Source organism: Epinephelus moara, chromosome 18 (assembly GCF_006386435.1).
Source record: "Epinephelus moara isolate mb chromosome 18, YSFRI_EMoa_1.0, whole genome shotgun sequence".
Taxonomy (NCBI): Eukaryota; Metazoa; Chordata; class Actinopteri; order Perciformes; family Serranidae; genus Epinephelus; species Epinephelus moara.
The window spans coordinates 34,219,584-34,243,772 of NC_065523.1; the positions used below are offsets into that span (position 1 = coordinate 34,219,584).

At 42.0% G+C, this 24,189-nt stretch overlaps 1 protein-coding gene across 1 annotated transcript; it reads left to right on the top strand.

Annotated features, from left to right (window-relative positions):
- The first annotated feature begins 169 nt into the window (after nt 1-169).
- tmem150b (transmembrane protein 150B) lies at nt 170-6,566 on the top strand. The gene is made up of 7 exons (XM_050069259.1): nt 170-465; nt 548-648; nt 2,052-2,111; nt 2,229-2,296; nt 2,578-2,705; nt 2,836-3,013; nt 4,340-6,566. Exons 2-7 carry the CDS (start codon nt 584-586, stop codon nt 4,543-4,545), a joined length of 705 nt encoding a protein of 234 aa, XP_049925216.1. The 5' UTR covers nt 170-465; nt 548-583; the 3' UTR covers nt 4,546-6,566.
- The last annotated feature ends 17,623 nt before the right edge of the window (nt 6,567-24,189 follow it).

A 24,189-nucleotide genomic window follows, 5' to 3' on the forward strand; every position in this document is an offset into this window, starting at 1 on the left:
TTTGCTTTCAGTTAACGGAAAGGAAAAGGTAAACCATGGAGAGGAAACCCACTCTTCAAACTGAGAGGAACTTGTTCAAGAGGTTGTAAATCTGAAAAAACACGGGCTCAAAGTCCAGCTCAGCCCTTAAATAGAAGCGTTTACCATACCTGACAGTGTAGCACACCACTGTGTGTTTCTCAGTGCAGGGAATGAAGTAAGGTTTTTTAGTTTATTGGTTAAAATCTTAAGGTTAACAAATTTGATATGTTTCCTTTCTTCGTCCCTCCAATCTCCACCCTTCCTCCTGCAGTAATCACATAATTTGATAACATATTTTGCTGACTCAAAGTCGACTTATTGCTCCAGCAGGACAAAGTGCAGTGAGCTCCCATCGTGTGTTAGTGTCATTAAGGTAAAGGGAAAGATTGAATGAGCTACTTTAGGTAAAGTTTTGACAGAGAGCTGCATCTCAACCTGCAACCAGTGAGTACACACGGCTTCTCTCACACACATAGTATTTTATTTATACACTGCAACTTTCAGTCAGAGGTATGTCCGTTCTCAGAGTTGAGCTCCTGTTGGACTCCAGCTGTCCTGCAACATGTGGCTGTGGGCAATGCTCCCTATCTCTCTGGCTGTCTTCGGCACTTCAGGGATTTGGACTGTGTGAGTATTTAGCTTCTTCCTTTATTAATGCTTTCTTGCTGTTTCAGTTTCAGTTTAGTTTATTTAAGAAGGGACAGTACAAATTTTTCCACATGTTTTCATGGAGTTTTGGGAGGGATGTTTATTGAGAACTCTTCAGTTCTGAGTTTAACATAATGGGGATATGTCCGGAACAAACACACCAATATGCTTAGCTAGTAACAGAATGGATAAAGCACACAACATTCATTCATTCATTCAAACCTTTATTTATTCTCGAAGGACATTGAGGTTTCCCTCATTTCCAATGTCGTCGAGATTACAGACACATTTGAACCACAGCACAATAAAAACAGTACAGAATAATCACTGTGAACAACAATCTCATCAGTGACCAGGTAGATAAAATAGAATCAGGTAAAACAGTTGCAATGTCCACAGTAAACTCTATTTAAGCACAGACAGTGATTGTGGGTCAGTATCATTAAGACCACTTACCTAAAACAAAACCTTCTGCACCTTCTGTGACCAGGAGCTCCATCCTACAGCACTGGGGAAGAAAGTAGGGAGCAAAACCTGCAAAATAACTCAAATATTGTTATTTATTAATGCAGTAATGCTTTAGGTTAATAGCCTGTAAATCACACTAGATATGTTGTGGATACAGGTTTATCAGTACAGTACCTACCTCTCATCTTGAGCCAATAGTCCTTTTCAAACAGCCTATTCATGGCAGTAATATGGCGTGTGACCCACCACCATACATTTAGAAAGCAGCTTTTAGCAGTTAGTGGCTAACTCCTTATCCTTGGAGCAGAGGATGAGATAAGTCACCATATAACGGGGATGGTAAATGATTGTTATTGTCATGTTATGTTTCTTGTTTATAAAGTGCTGCTGACCCAAATGTTTTATGTCACACAAGACACTATTGTGTTACATGTCACGCCTGGCAGACCTCTTTTGATTCCATGATGCCCGGATGCTGTCTATAATCACACACTGGAGTGGAATGATGCTGCCCTTGATTGGTTCTGTGTAAAAATGCAAAGGAGGCATAAAGACGGGACTTTGTAGCGGCTCTATAGCACAAGCTCTGTGTAAAAAGGGCTAATGTTTGGTTTGTCCTTTCTGGACTCCTGTAGAAACAACATGGCAGCATAGTTGCAGATTTCGTAGCTGAGAGCTTTTATTTTACAAAAATAAATGACATTTCCAGTATAAATGAATGCAGAAAAGGCACAAATTAGTGCTTAAAAATTCACCAGAACTCAGGAAATGAAGTGTTTGATGCTCAGAATTATTTGGCGGAGGACCCCCAAACCGCTTGAGCTTGACTAAACATGACTGATGATATAATTTGATTCATGGGTTTATCCAGTAACAATAAATTAATAAATCAGTGGTTGTTGTCCTCCCATTAGGTTTGCTCTATCTGTAAGAAATGGATCAGTCAACCTCACAGAAGGATTCCCTTACATCAGGTTGGTATGATGCCACTGAGACATGATAAGTCTCAGTAGTTAAAGCGATACAGCAAAATGTTCAGCCTAATCATGTTGTGGAATGATAATGCTTTTATTCTCTCATTCACCTGTTAGTTACTGTGGCACCCACAACCCTCAGAGCTGTCTCTTCGCCCAGATCTGCAACATCTGCGCTGTTTTAGGTAATGACAGATCTATTTATACAGCTCTCGGTAGTAGGAGTCATTATCTAAGATCTGTCCATCATATGCTTAGGTCTCTGTGTACCTGCTTGAAAATTAAGTCAAAGCTGCTAATCAGGGCTGTGGTAGTTTTCAAATCTCCTTTTGAAGTCTTGGACTTATGCCTGTTTTATTTATTGAAAGGCCGTGTTGTCTTCTTGTAAATTGTACTCAAATCATGATTTATCTCAAGTAACATCTTAACCATCATCACCATCTCACTCTCTGTCTGTATCTCTCAGCCCTGTGGATCGTGGTGATCCGTTTCCAGCAGATTAAGGACTACGGTCAGCATGGAAAGGCCAACATAGCCAGCATTGTTTTGGGATTCATCTCTGCCACAGCAATCTCCATCCTTGGCAACTTCCAGGTTAACAGCTTACAAAATGAAATACAATTAGAGAATAATAAATAACTCGTTTTTGGTCTTTTTTCTAATCCATAATAATTAATCTTTGCACACTAAAAATTTCTCTTCTCCCTCTGCTTTTGCCACTTAGCAATCAGTCGTAAGGAGTGTTCACCTGTTTGGAGCGTTCGTGGCTTTCTTTGTCGGCCTGGCCTACTTCTGGGTGCAGCTGTTTCTAACCTACAGGGCTCAGCCGTCTCAGGGCCGATTCTGGGTCGGGCCTGTCAGGGCAACCTGCTGCACCCTCTGTACCAGCCTGGTCATCGCTAGTATCCTTCCTATCAGTCTGCATTAAGACAAACAAATTTGTTAAATACAAAATCCAAGCTAAATTGACACTTGTGTCCTTGTGGGGAATTTAAGGATTATTAGGAATACAAAGGAATAAAAAAGGAATGTATGCTTATTGTTGCAACCACAATGCAGAGCTATTTATTATTAAGACTAGTGGTCACCAAACTTTTTTTTTTGTCTGCAGCCGCCTTTAGGGCTAAAAGTAAAGTTTTAGCGCACATATATTAAACCATTAGTTCATTACTTTTAGGCAAAATGTATTCTCTAAATGGTTTAAAGACTTAGCTAAGTTTTAGCTAATATTTTCAACCATTAGTTAATTACTTTTACTGTTAGCTAATATTAGCTACGTTCTAGCTAATATTTTCCAACCATTCTTTACTTTAAAGTTAAAAGTAATGTATAAATTGTCATAATTATTAGCTAAGTTTTAGCTAATATTTTCAACCATTCGCTCAAAGTAATGTATAAATGATTGAAAATGTTAGCTAAGTTCTAGCTAATATTTTGAACCATTCTTTCATTACTTTTAGGTTAAAAATAATGTATAAATGGTCATAATTATTAGCTAAGTTTTTAGCTAATATTTTCAACCTGTAGTTCATCACTTTTAGGCTAAATGTAGTCTATAACTGGTTTAAAATGTTAGCTAAATTTTAGCGATGTTTTCAACCATTAGTTCATTACTTTTAGGCTAAAAGTAACCTATAAATGGTTTAACATGTTAGCTAAGTTCTACCTCATATTTTCAATCATTGGTTCATTACTTTTAGGCTACCTAAATGGTTTAACATGTTAGCTAAGATCTAGCTAATATTTACAATCAATAGTTCATTACTTTAAGGCTAAAAGTAACCTATAAATGGTAAAAAAAAATGTTAGCTGAGTTCTAGCTTATATTTTTTAACCATCATTCACAATTATTAGTTCATTACTTTTAGGCTAAAAGTAAAGTATAAATGGTTTAACATGTTAGCAAAGTTCTAGCTAATATTTTCAACCATTCGTTCATTACTTTTAAGCTAAAAGTAAAGTATAAATAATCGAAAATATTAGCTAAGTTCTAGTTTTTACTTTCAACCAATCGTTCAATACGTTAAGGCTAAAAGTCATGTATAAATGGTTAAAAATGTTAGCTACGTTTTAGCAAGTATTTTCAACCATTCATTTATTATTTTAAGGAAAATAATAAGATTACCAGCGGGAAAAATCACATTTTTACAACATGTTTACTATTTGATTTACCAAGACATGCATTTATTTAGTGTTACACTCCTTGACTGCTCTCTTCCCTCCTTCAGTGACTGTTCTCGCCAATACAGGCTATGTCTCTGGGGCTGCTGTGTGCGAATGGGCCCTGGTCATGGTATTCTTCTTCCTGTTTGGACTTTTTGCAGCTGAGTTCAGACACATCGACTGCCACCACCTCACCATACAGAAACAGGCTCTTGGGAGCAGCCCTGCCTTAATAGAAGTGAACAATTATGTTGTTAATACAGTTAGCTGAAAACACACATGTAAAATGACATACAAGTAGTTATAAAAATAATCTAATCTAAGCCGTCTTGCCTTTCCATGATCAACACGAGGATAGTGCAGAACATGTTTCTTTAAAATGATAATCTGACTATTGTTTTAACGACTATCTGATTACAGACAACCGCAGCATATGCACGTGCTTCATACAGTAACCCAGCGTTTCCTATACATTGATTTATTTAATCTTATTTAATTTGTACAGTTGCGTGCAGCATGTTCATTCAGCCTCATTTCCCCACTCTCTGTGTTTAATAGACCACAAATGACACAAGAATTGGCTAATTAGCCACCCAACCGTCCCTCTGCCTCACCCCCTGCCGCTGTTGACTGCCTCTTTTTGGGGGGAGGTGTCAGGGCCGTCCAGTCGCCCTGAGCTGGGGTTTGCGTTGGCTGGATTCGGGTTGCTGTGGCCACCTACTAGGGGGCTGTCTCAGGAGCTTCTGCCAGGTCTCCTCCCACAAGGTGGTCTGCAGCAGCAAGCAGTGAGATGGAGGACACACTATGATTCAAGGCTCTTGCTAATGTTAGCTACATAAACATGAACTTGAAGCTGCAGCCTTGAGCCTTGAGCTCTGGTTAGCAGAAGGCTAAACTATTAGCAATATTTCTCTCCATCTCTGAAACGCTTCACCAATATTGACAGTTGTTTTATTTTGTTTATTATCAGACTCTCTTTTAGACTCTTTTTAATAAGCCCGTCTTCCTTTTTTAGGTTGCTTTGCAGTGCAGGCAGTTGTTGCTAGTGCTGGAATAACAACTTTCTCTGCAGGGTTCTCCGCCGTTGAATCAGACTTTCACTGATGGGGCATGAGATGAGATAAACCTTTATTTGTCCCACAGCAAGCAATATATAAGTATGTAAAATAAGTGAACTGTGCAAAAACAAGGAGCAGTATAATAAGCAAAAAGTATAAAAACACAAAGCAATATAATAAGGAAATCATTGATGGAAGTATAGATATTGCACTACTGATACTGTGCTCTAAAAATAGTGGAAGCTGTGTGTAATTGGACTGAGATCATAAAACTTGTCTTGGCCTATACTGCAATAAATGTATATTACCACATGGGGGCACCATTTGCCTGTCAATCCTATTGACTGTCTCTTCAATAATCCCTCTTTACAATGGAACTATATAGAAACAATTCATTCGCAGATTAATCACTTGTGCATATATTGTTATTTGTTCCCCATAAACCCCTTCATCCCTCTCTCAGTATGGTATTCTATGCTCCAGATAGAAGTCTTAATTTTTAGAATCTGACATGAGCTCATGATTTGTGCATTGAGAGTGAATACCAGGAAAAGTCTGGTCTTTTTCTGCCTCACTCTCCACCTGTCAGCTGGGTAATACAATAGAGGAAGGCGAATAGAAAAGGAGGATGGAGGTGTGCAGGAAAAGTTTTGTTAGCATGAGAAAAAAGAGTCCTAATGACATAATACATGATGAGAACTGTAACCCACTATGTGATATATATATAGGCTTTTATTTTGAAGGATTTTGCTGAAGTTACTAATGAAAGCTCAGAGGCAAAAATGCATGTACTCCATCCTTCACAGCCTCAGCACTGACCAGCAGGGGCGCTGTGGAGTGATGCTGGCTGATGATGGGAAAATAGAGCTGTGGCGCCGTGCCAGCATGTTTTTGGAAGATGCCTCTAGTTTAGACAGAGGTTCTACATTCAGCACAATTTGTCAGGGCTATTTGAGATGGACAAAACAATGGAGCTCTCACAGCCATGCCGATAGTGGGAGAGGTCCTACTCTTGGCTCCGGCTCTCAAACTATTTCTCTCATCCAGCTTCTCTGTTTATTTAAACATATTGTCCTGGGGTCTGTTGGCACTGCCTTTTTATACGTACTTTGTGATCAAATTTTCACTTTTGTTTGTGTCTTTTATTGATGTTATTAAAAAAAAACCCACCAAGGGCTTGTGAAGCTTGAGCTGGGAATACTGGGCCCCCAGTGTCCTGCTATGTCCCGGCAGCATTCTTTCACATACTCCATGCTGTGTGATCACCAGAGGGGGGTTTCGACAAGCGGGCACTGGGATCAGACGGACAGCTCGGAATTCTATGGGAATTTCTGAAGTGCTGTTGGTTACCGGTGTTTCTGCTGCAGGCAGCATGCAGATTTTACACTTGACAACGCTGTCTCGGGTCTCTGATAAACTTGCTCACTGCAGCTGACTGGCAACATGAACTTCAGATTGCTCTGGTGACGCAACTGACTCCAAAATGTGCACTGGGGAAAAAGTTTTGAGAACTTGTTAAAGGATCTGACACATGAGTTCACCTCAGATGGAGTATTTCTTTAAAAGTGCAATCTGGCTTGGTGAAATTTGCTGCAATGACAATGTGTTCTTGAATTATACAGCAGCTCATACGGAGGAATTCAGAGGGAAAGCGTTGGCGCCAAAACACCCTTGGCCCTGCTGTTTTCATTAGTGAGTATAAAAGGCGTCTGATAAAGTAATAAAACTCATAAAATCACCTGTAGCGACGTGCAAAGGCTGGGAGGCCCTTGATGTAAATGTCAGAAAAAAGGTCTGGATCCTCTATTGTGGTGTAGGAGAGCATGGTTTATGTGACGCCCGCCTTGTTGCTTTTGACTTTGATTCAAGAAAGAGGTGCATGCTTTCTAGGCCTATGCTGTAATCTCTCCCAACACCTGCTCGTGCTCTAGTCTCTCTTATCCCCTCAACAGCTCGCCGCTAGAAACAATAGCAACGCTTTCCTATCATGCGGCGGAGCAGTCGCCTCCAAGTTCACTATCAGACATGGCCGCTCGGCTTCTCTGAAACAGTCTGTCAGCTCTTATCATCGCGGAGCCAAATCCTGCACATTCCATCTCGAAAGGCCACTTTATCTGCAAGACAGCTGGATCTGCCAGACTTGGAGGTTCAGAGAGGAACGGGGAGTTAAGTGTTGGGGAGAAATGGTTAGTGAGAATGAGATGAAGGGGCATGCGGGATAGCGACAGGATGATAATGACAGAAGAGAGATGGGATTGTCCAGAAGTGCGACAACTAGATCCAGAGACAGATATAAAGACGAGCAAGAGGAAGATGGAATGATTGATAGAGGCAGAAAAGAGAGAAGAGTGGGCACCAGCAGCCGTGATCTCACCCTCCACTCCTCTCCTTTGGCAGCGGCTTCCAGAAAGCTGCCCTTTCGCTGAAAAATGCCAAGCGCACCGCATTCCACCGGCCACACAAAGGCCCTCCCTCGTCTCAGCTGCACAGACACAATCAGACAAGGGATAATTATATAATTAGGCTGGCTGGTGCAGACAGGGACCCTCAGATGGTGTGTTGGTGTGTCATATTTATGTTATCGGACAATGAAGAGAGTCTGGTCATATCAGAGGAGGCAGCAGAGTGTGTGGGGGGCTCCAGCTGTGGCACTTAGGAACAGATTGTCATGATAGAGAATAACGGGTCGATAGAATGACCTTCAGCTTGTGGTCCGGCCGAGATCAGGGCCTTTATTGTGGTCGAGCCTTTGTGTGTGTGTGTGTTGGTATCCTCTGCTATGTGAAGAGGTGGGGACTTTTGGGGCTCTGACAACCAGACAGGAGGTGAGAAACACAGAACACGAAATTATATAAATGGCACAGTGCTGGATGTTTAGCACTATTATTGTTTAAAAGTGGTAATTGTCCCAGTATTTTTTTTGTAATTGAACTTTCAGTGTTGCATTTGTACTACTACCATCTGATGAGCTACACTGGACATTTCAATCTTTTATCCATTACTTTTGTTTTTAGCTAATTAGCTAATTTCAGCAATTTATTTTTGCCATATAAACCGTTTGTCTGCTCCTTTTAACCTTTTCAACTTTTATGCTGGAAAAATACGCCAAGCAGTGGCAAAGTGCGGCCGGCGGCAAGCTGCTATCAAGCTGCGGCCTTTTGATTCTTCGGAGAAGTGCAGCTAAACCATACACTGTAAGAAAATGGATGTAGCTACCGTGATGTCACCCATTGGTTTATGGACTCTCATTTTGAAGCCTCGAGTTTGACATTTCAGCTGTGGCCGTCTTGGTTTTTGGAGCCAGAAGTGGCCATATTTGGGCGAGAGGGTAGCGCTGTGGAGGTGCAAGGGGTGGATCCTACCTGTGACTTGAAGCGGTCCGCCCTTAATGATGCATAACTTAAAGCCTTAATCCAGTTTAAATGGGTGAGTTATATAACTGCCATTATAAAAAATAAATATTTTTTGTACCAGGCTGTAAACATTTTATTGCTGCCAGGGCCGGAGTGGGACTCATTTTCAGCCCTGGAGTTTCGTGCCTCAGACCGGCCCACTTTAGATCACGACCTATTATAACCTTACATGTTTAGTCTACAATAGCGCACTGTTCTCTAAAGCCTTGTAATTCAGTGTATTTTTCTAAAATATTTCCAATTCAGTGCAAGTAAGGGTTGCTTCACAATGTAGATTTATTTCAACAACATCTCCAACATTATTCTTAACAACTCAACATCCTTTTCAACAATATCAGAATCTATATTCTGTTCAAATAAGTAGTGCCCACTCTGGACTTGTGGGCTCATGGCTGGTGCTTGGTGCTGGATCTTGCTTCTGAGGGGCTACAAGACAAAGTTTCCCAGTTATGTGGCGTCGCATCGTTCTATTATTTAAATTATATAATGTTATATGTTACAACGCCACACAATTCATTGACTTGATAATTAATTAACTTGAACAGTGGTGGATGGAGATGTATGCGTAGTCAGCCGCAGCTGCTGAGCTCCGTGGAGCCGTTGTCTCGACCTCGGGTGCCGCAGGGACTTCGGCGTTCTCTGTCCACTCTTCTGATGAGGAGGCATGTCGGTGGTCGATTCCACAAAACGTTGGAGATGTGCGCGTAATCAGACCGCTGCTGCAGAGCACCGCAGAGCCGGTGTCTCCACCTCACCAATTCAGCTGCTGCAGAGACTTCACCTTCATCCGTGTGCTTTGTTAATGAAGAGGCGTGTTGGTAAACGACTCCAAAATTCATCGCCGGAGATACGCGTGTAATTGGAGTGCAGCTAGCACAGCCGCGCGGAGCCGGTGTCAATAATTGAACACCGGCCCTTGTGGCCCAAACGTCAGACCGGCCCACCAGGAATTGTCCCGGTCCTCCTGATTAGCCACTCCAGGCCTGATTGCTGCTGTAAAGTTGGACATTTTAACATGAGGGTCAGTGGGGATTGACTAGCTTGTGGAGCCAGCCTCAAGTGGTCATTTAAGGAACTGCAGTTTTTGGCACCTCCATGTTGGTTTCATTTTTTAGCCCTGGAGGTTGCTGCTTGGGCCAAACCAAAAGATGGTCAGTTTAACTTTGAGCAGCGAATTGCAGCCGGAGAACACCTGCAGTCAATCAGTTCACAGAGTCCTGTGACTTCTGTGACCATAACTGACCTTGTCAACAGTTTAACAGTTACTCTTTATAATGGTGGTCGATGGGGAAAATGCTTTTTGGGCTGCAGGGGAATTTTTCACTGCAATACCGTGAGTGGCCAACCAGAAGCAAGGCTGAGCAGCATTCCTGGAGGCCTGGTTTTCATGCACTCAGAACACGTGGTGGTGTTCAGGTGTTTCCAGCTGACTCAGTACATAGATTTATTTTTAAAAAACAATATATATTGTTTTTTTATATTATTTCAAATTAGTTCATCTACTCCTAAAACTTTCTGTATACTCTTGGCAGCTGCAGAAGTAGCCCTTGTTGGGGAATCTCTGCACCATAATGACCGTTAGAGTTGCCAAACAGACCACCTCTTCCCTCTTGTCGAGGCAGGATCCACGCTCCCAGACGAGAATTGAGCCAGTGTCCTGCTCAGTTGGCCACCACCCAACAATCTCCCCTCGCACCGTGGCCTTGGCTTTGGGTGTGTCTCCACTCGCACGGGACAGCACAGAATAGACTATTGTTGATCACACAAGACAGAGAGCCAGGGGAAGAAGGAGGGAGGGGGGGTTAGTTGGGGAAGGGAGATGGTGGGGAGAGAAATTAGCTTTTAACGAGCGAGCGAAAAGCACATGGACAATGAAGCATGGCTCCCCTCCCACTTACATGCGTGTGCAGTGATGCAGAACCACTGGGCATTTATTCACACACACATGCACACACACAGTCTTTCTTCCTTCAGTGTTTCCAGACACATGTAGTATTTGTTTTGGGATCAACATGGAGCAACTCTCAGAGCAAACGCCAGGCGTATGTCACATGAAGCATGAGGTCTGGAAGCTAACGAGGCCATGCATGTTTAAAATGATGTTTATCAAGACTCACCCAACAATACACAAACATCATTTACCCATCAAAAAACAGTCAAGCTTGGGAAATACCCTTATTCTCCTTTTTTGCAGAGTTACCCCACATTACAAGTTTGATATGACTCTCATACCTTTACGATAAATAGCCTGTGAAGCTACAGCCAGCAGCCTGTTAGCTTAACTTAGCACAAAGACTGCAAACTGGGGGAAACAGCTAACCTGGCTCTTGGCAATGGATGACAAAATCTGGCACCCAGCATCTCTACAGCTCACTAATTACCACATTATATCTCTTTTTTTTTCTTTTTTTCTTAATTCGTTCAGAAATGAAGGTGTAAAAACGACAAGTTGTTATGTGCGGCGTCTCTTTGCCAGGATCAGTGACTTCCTGGAGCGTCTGGTTGCCTGGTGACATCACAATGACCACAAGTCTGTGGTGCTCGGCTAAAACTTTTATTATTATTTTGTTACTTTTGGACAGAGTCAAGCTAGCTGTTTCCAGTGTGTGCTAAGCTAAGCTACCTGGCTGCTGGCTGAAAATTCATACTTATCGTATATTTCCTGGATTGTATTTCTGTCATAACCTACACCTCAAACTGTTTGTTGGGATATTAATCCATTCTTCAGATGTTCTTTTAATGGACAACATTTATACTTTCATAATGTTTCAACAATGTGAAGGGCTGGTGTAAGCTTTCTCTAATTAGCTTCCTTCTACCCTCTACAACCATACAAAGCACAAGACATCATTATACTAAATGACCCTATTGGATGGTTGACCTTATCATTATTAATGTACTAAATGTAAGGCTATTTTTTTTGCTATTTTTCTCCCATTTTACGGCAAGTACGGCTGCAAATCCTCTCATATTTATTCAGAAACAGATCTTGATTCAAGGTTTAGGAGGAATTCCTTCATAAACAACCCAGTCTCACTCCGAAGTCATTTAAATCTGGCACTTTGGCAGTGACTTGCTGTGTCAGACACTGATGAAAAAAGCCATCCTTAAACGTTGGCATGATATGTGGCCAGTCGCAGTTATAGTTAAATGGCACTTGGCAGTATTAGGGGAAAATGCGGCAGGACAAGAACTAAAGTTAAAGTGGCGAAAGTCATAGTAGGGTGGGCGGGAGGGGTGTTGGATGGGTCTAACAAACAGAGATTTTCAGCTGGGAGAACGGTGTTTGTGTCCCGTAACATTAAGCCAAATCTTGTTCTTTTTCCCTAAATCCAACCATGTGTGTTAGTTGTTGCAAAGACTATATAAAAATAGTAATTTTCCCGTGAAAGTGTATTTTGAAAGAAGACAATGCATGTAACAGGCAGAACTTGACAAAGCGTCCCAGAATGTCAGCAACCAACACACCCAGGGTACCTTACACGTCGACCAAACGATTTTCAAGTTTGAAAATGGAAAGAAAAGAGCATTAAAGGGTATATTTGGCGATTTGGAGAACTAGCCAACGTATAATATAATATAGCTGTCTTGAAATGCAACGTGAACTCATCCCAACTCATCACAATTTGAAGCTGGGGGCGGCATTTTGTGTTGTTGGCAGTAAGTCACGTGAGTGGACTCGGGGTTACTACTTGGTTAGGGTTGGAAAAGATCGTGGTTGACAGTAGTCATATGAGCGGACTCATGGGACTAAGGACTGACGTGACAAAATAACTCAATGCTGACTTTTAGTTTCACGTGTTACACAAGCATTGCTCTTCTGGGTCAAAGTCCTGTGCGTGTTGGACCCACCCACGCTTAAAAGAGTCTGTCACTCTTTATAGTACAACCGTTGCTCTGAACGTCTAATAATGACACAAATTAGGTCGTATCAGTTTGTTGAAAGCCTAGTGTGTCTTATGGAGACGCTAAAGCATGTCCCTGGTGTCGCAAACACCTGCTGAACCCTGTCAGACCTGCAGTGCTGAGGTTGAAGTGAAAGTTGTGAGAGGGCTTTGTGAGTGTTCCCAAACTTATTTTGTGATGAAACTTTATGGTGTCCCCACTTCCCTCTTCCTCAAGGGAACAAAACAGAATGAGTCATTCATCCCAGGTAAATACACCTTTAATTTTGTGTCACTGAGTTTCTGGAAATGTAAGTGAACCATGTGGGTGGGTAGCCATTTAACCTTGAATGTCCTTAATTAATTACATTAGTTCTGACAATTTTTTAAAGCACAGCAGAGATTTTTAGATTCGCTTTTAGCCTCTGGGCAGCTGTCCATTTTCTGGAGGGTAGAAAATCAATCTGAAACACATGGTGTGCTTCGGAAAAGTAATGTGAACCAAAGTACTTGATGAGCTTCAGAACCAGCATATTGTACATTCCATTTACTATACACATGGTATTTTCTCCATGTATCATACATGCTCGTTACACACATGCACAAATGCCTTGATGTTTTCTGTCTGACACACACACACACACACACACACACACACACACACACACACACACACACACACAAGACACTGTTAAGAAAATTTCATTGTCTCACATTACCGCGGGCGACTGCCTGCCTGCAACAGCAAACAGTCATTAGCACTTACGAGGCTCCAATTGTCTGTCTCTTTGGTGAGATTACTGCTTTTGAACACGTGGAAAAACAGATCTTCATACAGTAGAAAGTATCACTCTCATGGCAACAAAAACAACCCTCTTCAATTACAGATTCTCATCCAGCCTGGAGAAGATATTCACATGTAACCCTGTGCTGCAGAACTATATTTGGGCTTTAGATGTCTTTGAGATGGTGAGAAACTGCTGTCTTAGTAGAGATGGCTGCCATTACGAAGGTTTTCTGTTTTTAATCATGCTGTTTTTAGATGTTGGCAGCTATTTCTTAAGCTTTGTTTCTCCCCTGGGCTTTGCGTTGCTTTGGAGCTTCAATAAACATTTTCCAGAGGATTAAACAGTAATTGGGCAGAGGTCAGTTTTATTGGCATGGAACATGAAATAAAATAAAACTGTCTGTTCATGGCAAGTCATGTTAATTTGGATGATGATACTAAAAATGTTGGCGTCGTACGTTCCTGCAAACCACAAATATGTTACATTTGTATTGTCATACGTATCATATCAACATTTCTTTAGGAGCTGACTTTGTCATTGGGAGGTAGGAGGGAGGGTGGATGGGGTGTCACCTTGGTGAGATGCCTGTCAAGCTGCAGTTTCCAGTCATCGCTGTGTTTCCAGCTGCTTTTTAGCCACCAAATGTGGGTGTTAGTTTGCCACCCGTCGCTATTTTTTCCAGCAAGGATAGTGCCACAAAAATTGCATTTTACTAGGATATTGCTGCTTTTCCAGCCAAGATTGTGCCCCCCAAACCATGGGACTGCCCATTGTTTGCCAAGAATTCTGGCGCCCCATTAGTCCAAAAGACTGAAAACCCATTTCTCTGACAGCCTGTTATCCCAAAATCAGACACCCATTGCTCCTAAGTTAGAAAATACACTCTCACTGCAGTTAGACTACCCAAATGTTTGGATTGTACATTTCTGTAAATCACGGATGTGTTAGATTTGTCAGCAACGCTGTGGTGAAGCTGTGGTTAGGCTGAGGCACAAAACCACTTGGTTAGAGATCGTGTTTCAAATCAAATTCCAGTCTTTGCACTTAAGGGTGCTTCCACACCTGCCCTGTTTGGTTCGGTTCAATCGAACTCAAGTTTGTTTGCCCCTTAAGTGAAGATCATTTGGGCAGGTGTGAACACAGCAATCACACTCAGGTGTGCACCAAAGTAACCGGGCCCAGACCTTCTTGAAGAGGTGGTTTCAGTCTGGTTCCAAACGAACTCTGGTGTGGTTCGTTTGTAGTGAGAAGGTGTTCCGACCTGGATGTGAAGCAACTGCAGTCACATGACACATTGTTTGGGTTAAACATGAGCATGTTACAGTCCTGGAGGATTATTAATGTGCACCTCCTCCTGTACTGCCTTAATATGCACATTCAGCACATCCAATGCATCAAAACATTGTTTTCTAGTTGGAGCCGCGCCTCGTTTTCAAACTGTATGGTTTGACTAAAATGAACAATGACAGCAATATAGTCCACGATGAGCAGCGCTAAAATCAACCTGCGTAGTTGTCCCTCCATTGTGACATTAGAAAGTGTCACATTTATCTTGCAAGTGTACTCTTCTTCAACGTTTGCTTTACTTCCTGGATTTTTCCCACATGGAAATTCTGACCAATCAAGAGCAGCTTTCTGGCACAAGGCATTTGATCTGGTCCGCTTGTAAATGCTGCCGTGAGAACGCGAACCAACTCTAGGCAATTATACAACTTTGGAACAACATGAGTCCCTGATTCAGACCAAAGCAAGACAACTTTAGGTCTGAAAGCAGCCTGAAACACCCATGTTTGGTGGCACAAGAGTTGCTGGAATAGCAGGGATGGGTCAGTGAAAAACATCAGGGTTTCATAACTCAAATGCTGCCAGGAAATGCTGTGAAGGGTTGCTTGGTTTCGGATAATGGGCTGTTGGAGGAATGGGCTTTCGGTCCAGTTGGACATTTTTTGGACTAACGTGGCTTCAGAATTTTGTGCTGTCAGAACAGTGGCACTGGACCCCAAACCTAACCACAACGTTGATGACACATAACATTTCAAAGTATTTCCTATATAATGACGTACAAATGAAATGTATCCATTGGCTTGCAGGGATGTACAGTACCAACATTTTTTTCTGGTGATTGGGTTGACATAAAATGACTGTATGACAGCGATCCGAGCCACCCTCTGAGGTCGTCAGATGACCAGTCGCCCACTCACCATACCAGTTTAACAAAGCCAGCCTCAGACTTGAACACACTTCATAGGTCACCTTCAGGCAAAAACCATGACACAATCAATAAGTCAGCATCAAGGTCAGAGAGACGACATCAAGGTCATTCTCTAATTGTCCTAATTCCCACTCTCCATGCTAACCTTTTGCATAATGCCAGGCGAGCATGCCAGAGCCTTTCTCCCTCCTCTAATGTCCTGACCTTTTTGTCTTGTTGGAAGACTTCAGAGCGGGCAGAGGGGTATAGCTGGTGTGTCCCAACAGAAAATACACGTAGGGATTATGTAAGGGCTGTGACATTTTGGAGTGGGCTGTGACCTGCCCTGGTCCTTCACTGCTTTGAGGATCAGTCAGACGTTCTCTCAGACGGACCCCCGAGGTCGGCGCCACTCGTGGGCTGAATTGATGTCTTGATGCAGCATCAGTAGTTACAGGCTCATTCTATGTGGTGTGACACAACAAAGACGTCATTATCAATGTCACATTGTACCAAATATGTCAAATTGGCGATGCAGCGTTTTTTCATCCCTGTCCTTCTCCTCTGTGTTTTGCTTTTGCTTAATTTCATTTTTTTACTTTATCACTGTGCAGATAATCACATTAATCTACTAAAGTTTAAGACATGTATGTACAAACAGGACTTGTGGTCCAACATACAACTTAAAACTATCAGCACACACACACTGAGAATGGACTTTGCAGTAAAGTAGCAGACATCTGGTGTCCAATGGTTAAACTTTTGTAATGGGACACATTTGCATATTCATTGAATATAATGTAATTAAGCAAAAGACAAATTTTTCTGGAGACAATTCGACTTTTTGTCACAGTCTGGCTCCGTGTCCTGATGCCCTCAGAATTTTTGTGAAGACTGAACTGAGTCAATGTGATCTCATCCGCACTCCTTTGCATTGTATCTTGAATCAGAGGGGGTCACGTGAGTCGACTCACATGACTAAGAAGAGGTTGGCGGTCAGGCAACATTACAACTTGGTTAGGCTTCGGAAAAGAAAGTGGGTGAAGTTAGACTGATGTGACAAAATAACATAACATTAATTTTTAGTTTCCCATGGGGCATTAACACTGGTCTCCTGGGTCAAAGTCCTGTGTTTGTTGGACTCATCTGCCTCCCAAGGAAGTCTTTTGTGTTGTTAAATCTATGTGCGCTGCTCTAAATGTCTTATAATGATGTGAATGGGTTTACATTGAAGTCTGGTATGTTGTGTTCACACTGGGTGCAAATAAAACAAGTCACATGAGTGAATTACATGTAAGACAATGGAAAGACGCGATCAGATGCAAATTCCTGCCGGGCGGTGTGATGGATGCGAAGGGCGCGATGTGAATGTCGTGAAATACACGAGTTAAGCAGCGCAAATAAAGCGAGGAGCGAGATTTTGCGTCATATGCTTATTTGCAAGAGTTGAAAAATCTGAACTTCAGCAAACAATTAGCACCCCGATAGCCAATCAGCATTAAGATCCTCTGGGGATGTATGATGCCGCGGACATACCAGCAGAAGTTCACTCATCGATTTAGTGATTTCACGTGCATATGATGCCAATTATTTGCGTACACGACGTGAGTCAACACAAAAATATTCTAGCGTTCAAACTCGTGTTACACGACGTGAAAATTTGCATCATGTTTGGTGTCAGCACAACATTAAACTTCCAGTGCGTCTCATACAGACGCTAGAGGGGGCTCCGGGCGTCATCAACCAAGTTGACTTTGATGCCCTGGCAGTGAGACCAGACTGATCAGGGGTGTAGTTCTATTTGTCCAAAAACCGGAGTGCACCTATAATGCGTGTGTGTGCAAAGTTGTGGCTCATTTTTAAGGTCATGTAACAATTACAGTGTCAAGTTTACCTACAATCAACTATAAGTATAAAATGAAAGGATGCCTTTCCTCTTCACTAGTTAATTTCAGCTAACAATAGACTGAGACACAATAATTTAATTCACTGTGCTGCTTAAAGGCAACTACTGGCAGCTACTGGCAGGTTTTAAGGTGGAATTTTTTAATGCATGTTACCCAATGCATGAGTTCATGGTGTCACCTTAAATATAAATGTGATAACTTTGACCAGTTCTTTTGTTTTTATTGTCACTCTTGCATGACATACTCTTCAGTGATGATTTGATCTTCAAGCAAAAAATGTTTACACATTTTAATCAGGTTATGCAAACTGCAAACATTCTATTTCCTCACTTGGAGAAAAGTCTGTGCTGTATCTTTAAAAGACATATGGCATGATAAACATTTACGTTGCCATATTATTTAGTCAGCCTTTTTTTATTTTTAATTCTGGTCTGGACTCACACAGCTGAGAATCAGTCTCAGTGATTACGAGGATTTTGTTTTCTTGGTTTTCAGTTTGCTGTGTTTTTCCTCCTGCTCCACGCACCTGTCCTGAATCAGCCTCGTTAGTCCTTCCCTGCTCATCAGCTACCTCCCTGCTCTCCTGCCTAATCACCTCATTACCCTCACCTGAGCTTCTCCACCCTTCTCTCCACCTGCACTTCATCCCCTCGTCAGATCAGTTAGTATTTAAGTCCTCAGTCTGGGTTGGATCCCTGGTTTTGCTCTGCTATGATACATGTTACCTTTCCTGCAAGAACCTTGAATGAAAAGCTGTTTCTTCAAGTTGCTGTTTCCTGCAGTCTCCTGTGTTTGGTTCCACCTGCTCCACCCTCCAAGATGCTTTTCTGTTAAATAAACTATTGTCTTTTCTCAGCAGTAATGGTGACCATGGTGATTACACTGTACATAAAGCACACAGGCAGCATGTGTTTACATCCCTGTGACGGGAGGGAATATAGAAATAAAAGAAAGGAGACAACAAAATTAGGGATATTTGTTTATCAAAACAACATTATTTTATCTGTAGCAGGAGGAAAACACTAAAAATGTTCATTTACAGTCTGGAGATGCTCTTCATACTCTTCTATAGAGAAATATAATTGTTCTGGTCCCTTCTGTTCTTGAACTTTACTGTTTTACCAGAATGATTTTTTTCATGTCTGCAACATATTCTACACATGTAGACACTGAAGTTGTAGTGAAAGATGTCATGTTGCTGGTATGATGTCAGTATCACTCTCAACAGATCACTGTCTCCACTGTCCATTTTTTTCCTGAGAGCCGTACACATCACAAATTAAAAATAGGCAAAGTCTCTCTTGTCTCTCGATGACATATCTGCAATATGCGTGATATGTCCAATTGTGTAGTTTTTTAATATGCCCGTGCATATATGTTATGCTGGTTATTTAAAGATACCACTTGTTTATTATTCCAATTATGTAGTTTCCTACGTGGATAGTGCATAGTTATTATAGTGACTGTTAAAAGGTACTCGACATGTATTTTTCAAAGTGTGCTGGTTCTTAAAGGAACAGTGCATATATTTTCTGTAGTGTTTGTTTTGAAATTTGAAATACGTTTGTTGTGAAGTTTGGTGAACATGTATGTATTTGCTCGTTCATTAAACTTCGGAATTGACGCCAGCAACATCGTGTCCGCTTCATTTCTTTCTATCTCCTGTTACAGGTTCGTAACACTCACGTTGGTTGTGTGACCTGGTTGTGAGCCAAAGGAAGTTTATTTTGAAAAGATATTAGACATGTAATAAGCAGAAACGAAAGGGGCTTTCACACCTCTGCATGATGCCGCCAGACATTTCAAAGAGGGGGACGGCGGCAGAGAGGAAGTGGTTTAAAGCGGTTGCTGCCGACATGCACAAGCATTGATTTTTGGTCTGCCGTGCTGAGTTAACCATGTTCCACTTTGGCGGTTGCTGCCTGCCTGACTAGTTAATTAATGAGCATTGAGGAGGCACAAAGAAAACAAGATGGAGGACTCTGATGCTGTTGGTGTCTGAATACCTGAAGTTATCGTGCCAGCAACCCAGAACAGAAACTAGGTCGGGGATAACTTGTCCCCCAAACTTCAGATGACTGGTGAATTGCCCAAATATGTAGAAATCTTTTGTCTCACTAAAATATAGCTTCAAGCTAGCTTGCACTTTTGCTAGTGTTCAACAAAGCACCTGCTTGTCATGGCAGCTGTGCATTGTAGCAGCGGCAGGCGCCATTTAAAACCCTAAGCAGCGTTAAACATCCGCAGCAGACACTAGGGGGTATCTATAGTTTGAAATGTAAAGCCACTGACTGAGCTGCCATATCTGACGAGGTGGGAGTGAGAACAACTTGTGCAAAACAACTGTGTGTAGCACTCTTCTGTGTCATTCGCAATGATAGGAATTATTAGTCTGTTGTGTGAACACAAGCAGATGTGCATTAACTGGCACCTCACCAGAGCTCTCAGATGAACCTGGCCGGGCCATGGGAAACTTGACGTCAAAGAAGTTCACCCTCCAAAATAAGTAACCTTTTTTCCCCCCTCCTCGCTGGTCTGGCCCGCATTTTCATATTTCACTGGTATTTCCGGATGGCTCCCACATTTGCAAAATAAAGGCCATCAGAGTAATCATTATAATGTCGAACAATAATAACTGGGGGAACTGAATGAAAGCTTGGAGAGGCTTGTTGACCTTTCAGAGCTAAACTGGTCCTGGCTTCTGTCTGTGCACTGCTGAGCCCATTGTGTTCTCAGACCTTATCATTGTGTTGCAGTTTCCTCTCCCTGCTGCGTGTGCGCACATGCATGTGAGCGTATGAGTTGATGCGCGTGCGAGGGTCCTGTCCTTGTGTATAAATGTGTGTGTGTTTGTGTTTTAGTGAAGCCGGCCGGCGTACAACAAAGGTACAGAGGCTTGAAGACTGATACATGCTGTTTCACACTTACAGGCCCCCTCTGTCTCTTACACACACACACACACACACACACACACATGCACAGACAGAGTTGCTGATTTCAGTGTTTGAATCGAAGTTTACGTTTTTTTTCAAGCGTTTTTTTTTAATCTGTACATCATTTGCTAAAAACATGGTAATTACCAAGGAAAGAAATCATCCTGTCGATCCTAATTTTTTTCCAGCTGTCATCATCATTCTCAAATGTTAACACAACAAATGTTGAAACTGACTAGTTTACACTTCTTCCTAAAAAGAGGCACAAACTGTCTGATGATACAGAACATAGTTACCCAGCAAACACTGAGACGCTGAATGACTGTGGCTTGAATGTCCAATCAAGGCGTCAAAAACAGTCACCTGTCTGTCAGCTGGCCGTCCTTCCTGAGCGTCCAAGGAACATTGACGTACTACAAAATAATACTTCAAACTCTCCTGGGTGAAAGTCCTGTGCCCTCCCCATTCATTCACAACTTCCTGTATATTAACTTAGTCGATCTTTCTACTATGTCACCTGATTTCCTGGCAAAAAGCCCTGATGGCAACCTCTCACACATGCAATCAAAGACAGCTTGGATAAAGACTTCCTGTACGTTCACACCAACAGTGACCAGAGCTTCCAAAGCGGTGGAAGTCATTCATTTTAAATGAGAGCCCGGCGACTTGGGCGCCTTGGGTGACCTGGTCGTCAGCCGTGCGTCTTGGGCGACCAAAGCGACCAGAGTGGCTACGGAGGGGAGTTAAAACTGGTTTAACTTTATGGTAATGAACTCTGACGCGGTTCAGCAACAACCAATCAGAATGCTAACGTGCTTCAATGAAGCGGGTCCCAGAGAACAAGCCATGTAACTTTGGTTCCTACAGCACACTTGTTCCCACAATGGATATCGAGAAGTTTATTACTTGCGTTCGCGCCCACTCAGTCCTTTATAATGTGTCGCTGTTCGGTTACAGAGACCAATATAAAAAGAATGAGGCTTGGGACTGCGTCGCAGAGGTAGCTGGTTGGTCTGGTGAGTTTTAAAGTGTGTAATGTTAGTAATAGAGGAGAGAATATTGCAGGCTAATGTTGCGACGTAGCATGCAAGTCTTCCTTGCTTGGTTTGAATGGGATGACGTACGTTTTCTGTTTTCATTGACCAAACATAACTTTCTGTAGGCCAACTATGAGCTTTTTGACTGGACAACAGCAAGCAGCAACTACGCTGCTTTCAAGCCAGTAGTCCGCTTTGTGGCTCCTTTAAATTGACAAGCACGATCAAACACTCATGATGTTGATGTGATGATTCACGTGATGAGCGACTAGAGCGACCAAAGCTGCCACAAATATTTTTGACAGTCTGCTTCCGCGAGAGACTTTGCCTCTTTGGAAGCTTCTGGTGTGAACACACAGTTATAGCTTATGGGGTGCCGTTTGTTAAATGTTAAATCTAAATATTAAATATAAATCTAAATGTTAAATCTAAATGCTAAATCTAAATGTAAAAATTAAATCTAAATCTAAATGTTAGTAGTTATTATCATGCTAATGTATGTTCAAGTGTTTATTTCCCCCGATAAGTTGGTTTTAATTCGTTATTTGATTCTATAAACACAGTCTGACCATTTCGAGCTTTTATTTTGGTACTTCCGGTGACCGGCAGTGTGAATTTGCATATTAGCTAAATATTTAGTTTCACCCAGAACATTTAGATTTAACATTTAGATTTAGCATTTAGATTTAACATTTAGATTTAACATTTAGATTTAGATTTAGCATTTAGATTTAGTTTTAACATTTAGATTTAGATTTAGATTTAGCATTTAGATTTAACATTTAGATTTAGTTTTAACATTTAGATTTAGATTTAATATTTAGATTTAACATTTAACATTTAGGGGCCACATTTAATATAAAGATTTAACTATTTAATATATAAGTTAACAAATATTGCTGTAAATGTGGTAAAAGGTGACGTTAAAAAATTCACAACACTTTTTTAAACATTGTTTGAAGCTAAATGTGGCAAAATGTTGATGTTATTTTCAGCGTGAGACACTTTACAAACGGCACCCCATAATAGCTCTTACAAACAATGATACAAAAAAATAATTTACATGTAGATATACAAAAAAATGGCATAAACCTATTTTTTCTATTTCATAAATGAGCATTGAGTAACACAAGTCTTTGGACGTGGAGTGGACATGAAAGTCAAAGATTCGAATCATCAGTTGGAGACTCCTCAGTTGACTGAGGTTCTTGAGGCTGAGCAATCATTTGTCACTCAGTGTGCAGTGTACTTCTGGGTACATCTCGGTCCTCAGATGTAGCAGCAGAGGGAGCGCTCCTCACTTTAATGTTGCTCTCTGATACAGGCAGCTGAGGACCCAGACTCGGGGTGAGTTTCATGGAGACAGCTGCCTGGAGGTAGAAAACCATTGTCCTGTCAGACTCCAAGATAACAGTATTTTCTTTTTGTCTGCTTAGAAGTGGTGAATTTACAGCTCATGGCACCTTAATACGATGCAATCTCTGGCTTTTGTTTGATATCAAGTGTCTGCAAAAGTGTCCGTCGTTACCATATTTAGCATTGTCTATAAGATGATGGTGTATGAAAAAATAACAGAAAAACATGCAGTTGCTTTTTTCGTAACAATAATATGATCAGTATTTCCTGAAACATGTGAAAACAAGGTAACCATTTTGGGCCAGGGACAAACCATTACCATCTGACCAGTGTTTGCTGGGTAAGGTAGGAATTTGGCGTGAACAGCATTACTAATAGAGAAGTGACAGAACTTCTGCTCCATTGTTTTGCTGGTCCACTCAGAGAGACGGAGGGGAAATGACACAAAGTTGAAGGTATTTGAAAAACATTTAAGATTTGGTACTTTATTAGAGAGCATTTGGGGCTGCTGTCTCAGCCCGACCCGCTCTGCCACTGAATGTAAGTGCACAGAAAGCACACACACATGCACACACAGAGCTGGTCGATGTCACAGTGAGATCCAACAGTAAGAATTTTCTTCCCTCTGCATCACAGCTCAATCAGTGCTGTTACTAAACCCTACTGAAAAAAACTGAGTGTAACACTGAGGCTCATTCATAAAAGTTAATAGCTGATGAGAGCTGCAGTTATCAAAGTATTACTACAAGTCAGGAGTGAGTGATGGATTCTGCTTCCACCAGTCTGTCCCTGATGCTAAGAAGAAAGAGAACCTCTGCCTCCACCTGTTGCCTCCCCTCCTCTTCCTCCCCCCTCCTCCTCGACCTTCTCCACTGACCGGTGTAGGAGCGAGACGTCCTATGATGTCACGCTCAGCTCTGTTCTCCCAGACAATACACCCACACCTCCGGGGCTTCCCCTGCCCTGGCAACAGGGGGAGCTGTTGTGTCCTGGTGGTATGTGTGCTATGACTCATCGCCTCCTTTCTCCCACGCAGGACACACACGCAGTCGTTCACACACACAAATACTCAAGCAGCCGTACACAGCTGCTGTCGGCCCGAGCTCCATAGTGATACACACACACACAAACACACGGTGCATCACTGGGTATAGAGTGCAGCGCATGGACAAAAGGGACAGGGGCTGCATGTAGGATGTGGGGGCGGACCGATGGAGATGTTGCCAGGGGCAACTGATATCCCAACACAGCTTTGACCCCGGTAACGCCTGTGGCTTACTGAATCAATGGTAGTATTGATACACATGGAGAGAGTGAGACAACAGAGGAGAGAAACCAGAGAAGGACA

What these genes read in the sequence shown, in the direction of transcription:
- tmem150b (XM_050069259.1), top strand. Translation starts at nt 584, where the DNA reads ATGTGGCTGTGGGCAATGCTCCCTATCTCTCTGGCTGTCTTCGGCACT. An exon ending in GAAGGATTCCCTTACATCAG is followed by an intron (nt 2,112 to 2,228) that starts GTTGGTATGATG and finishes TTCACCTGTTAG; the next exon opens with TTACTGTGGCACCCACAACC. An exon ending in TACCAGCCTGGTCATCGCTA is followed by an intron (nt 3,014 to 4,339) that starts GTATCCTTCCTA and finishes TCCCTCCTTCAG; the next exon opens with TGACTGTTCTCGCCAATACA.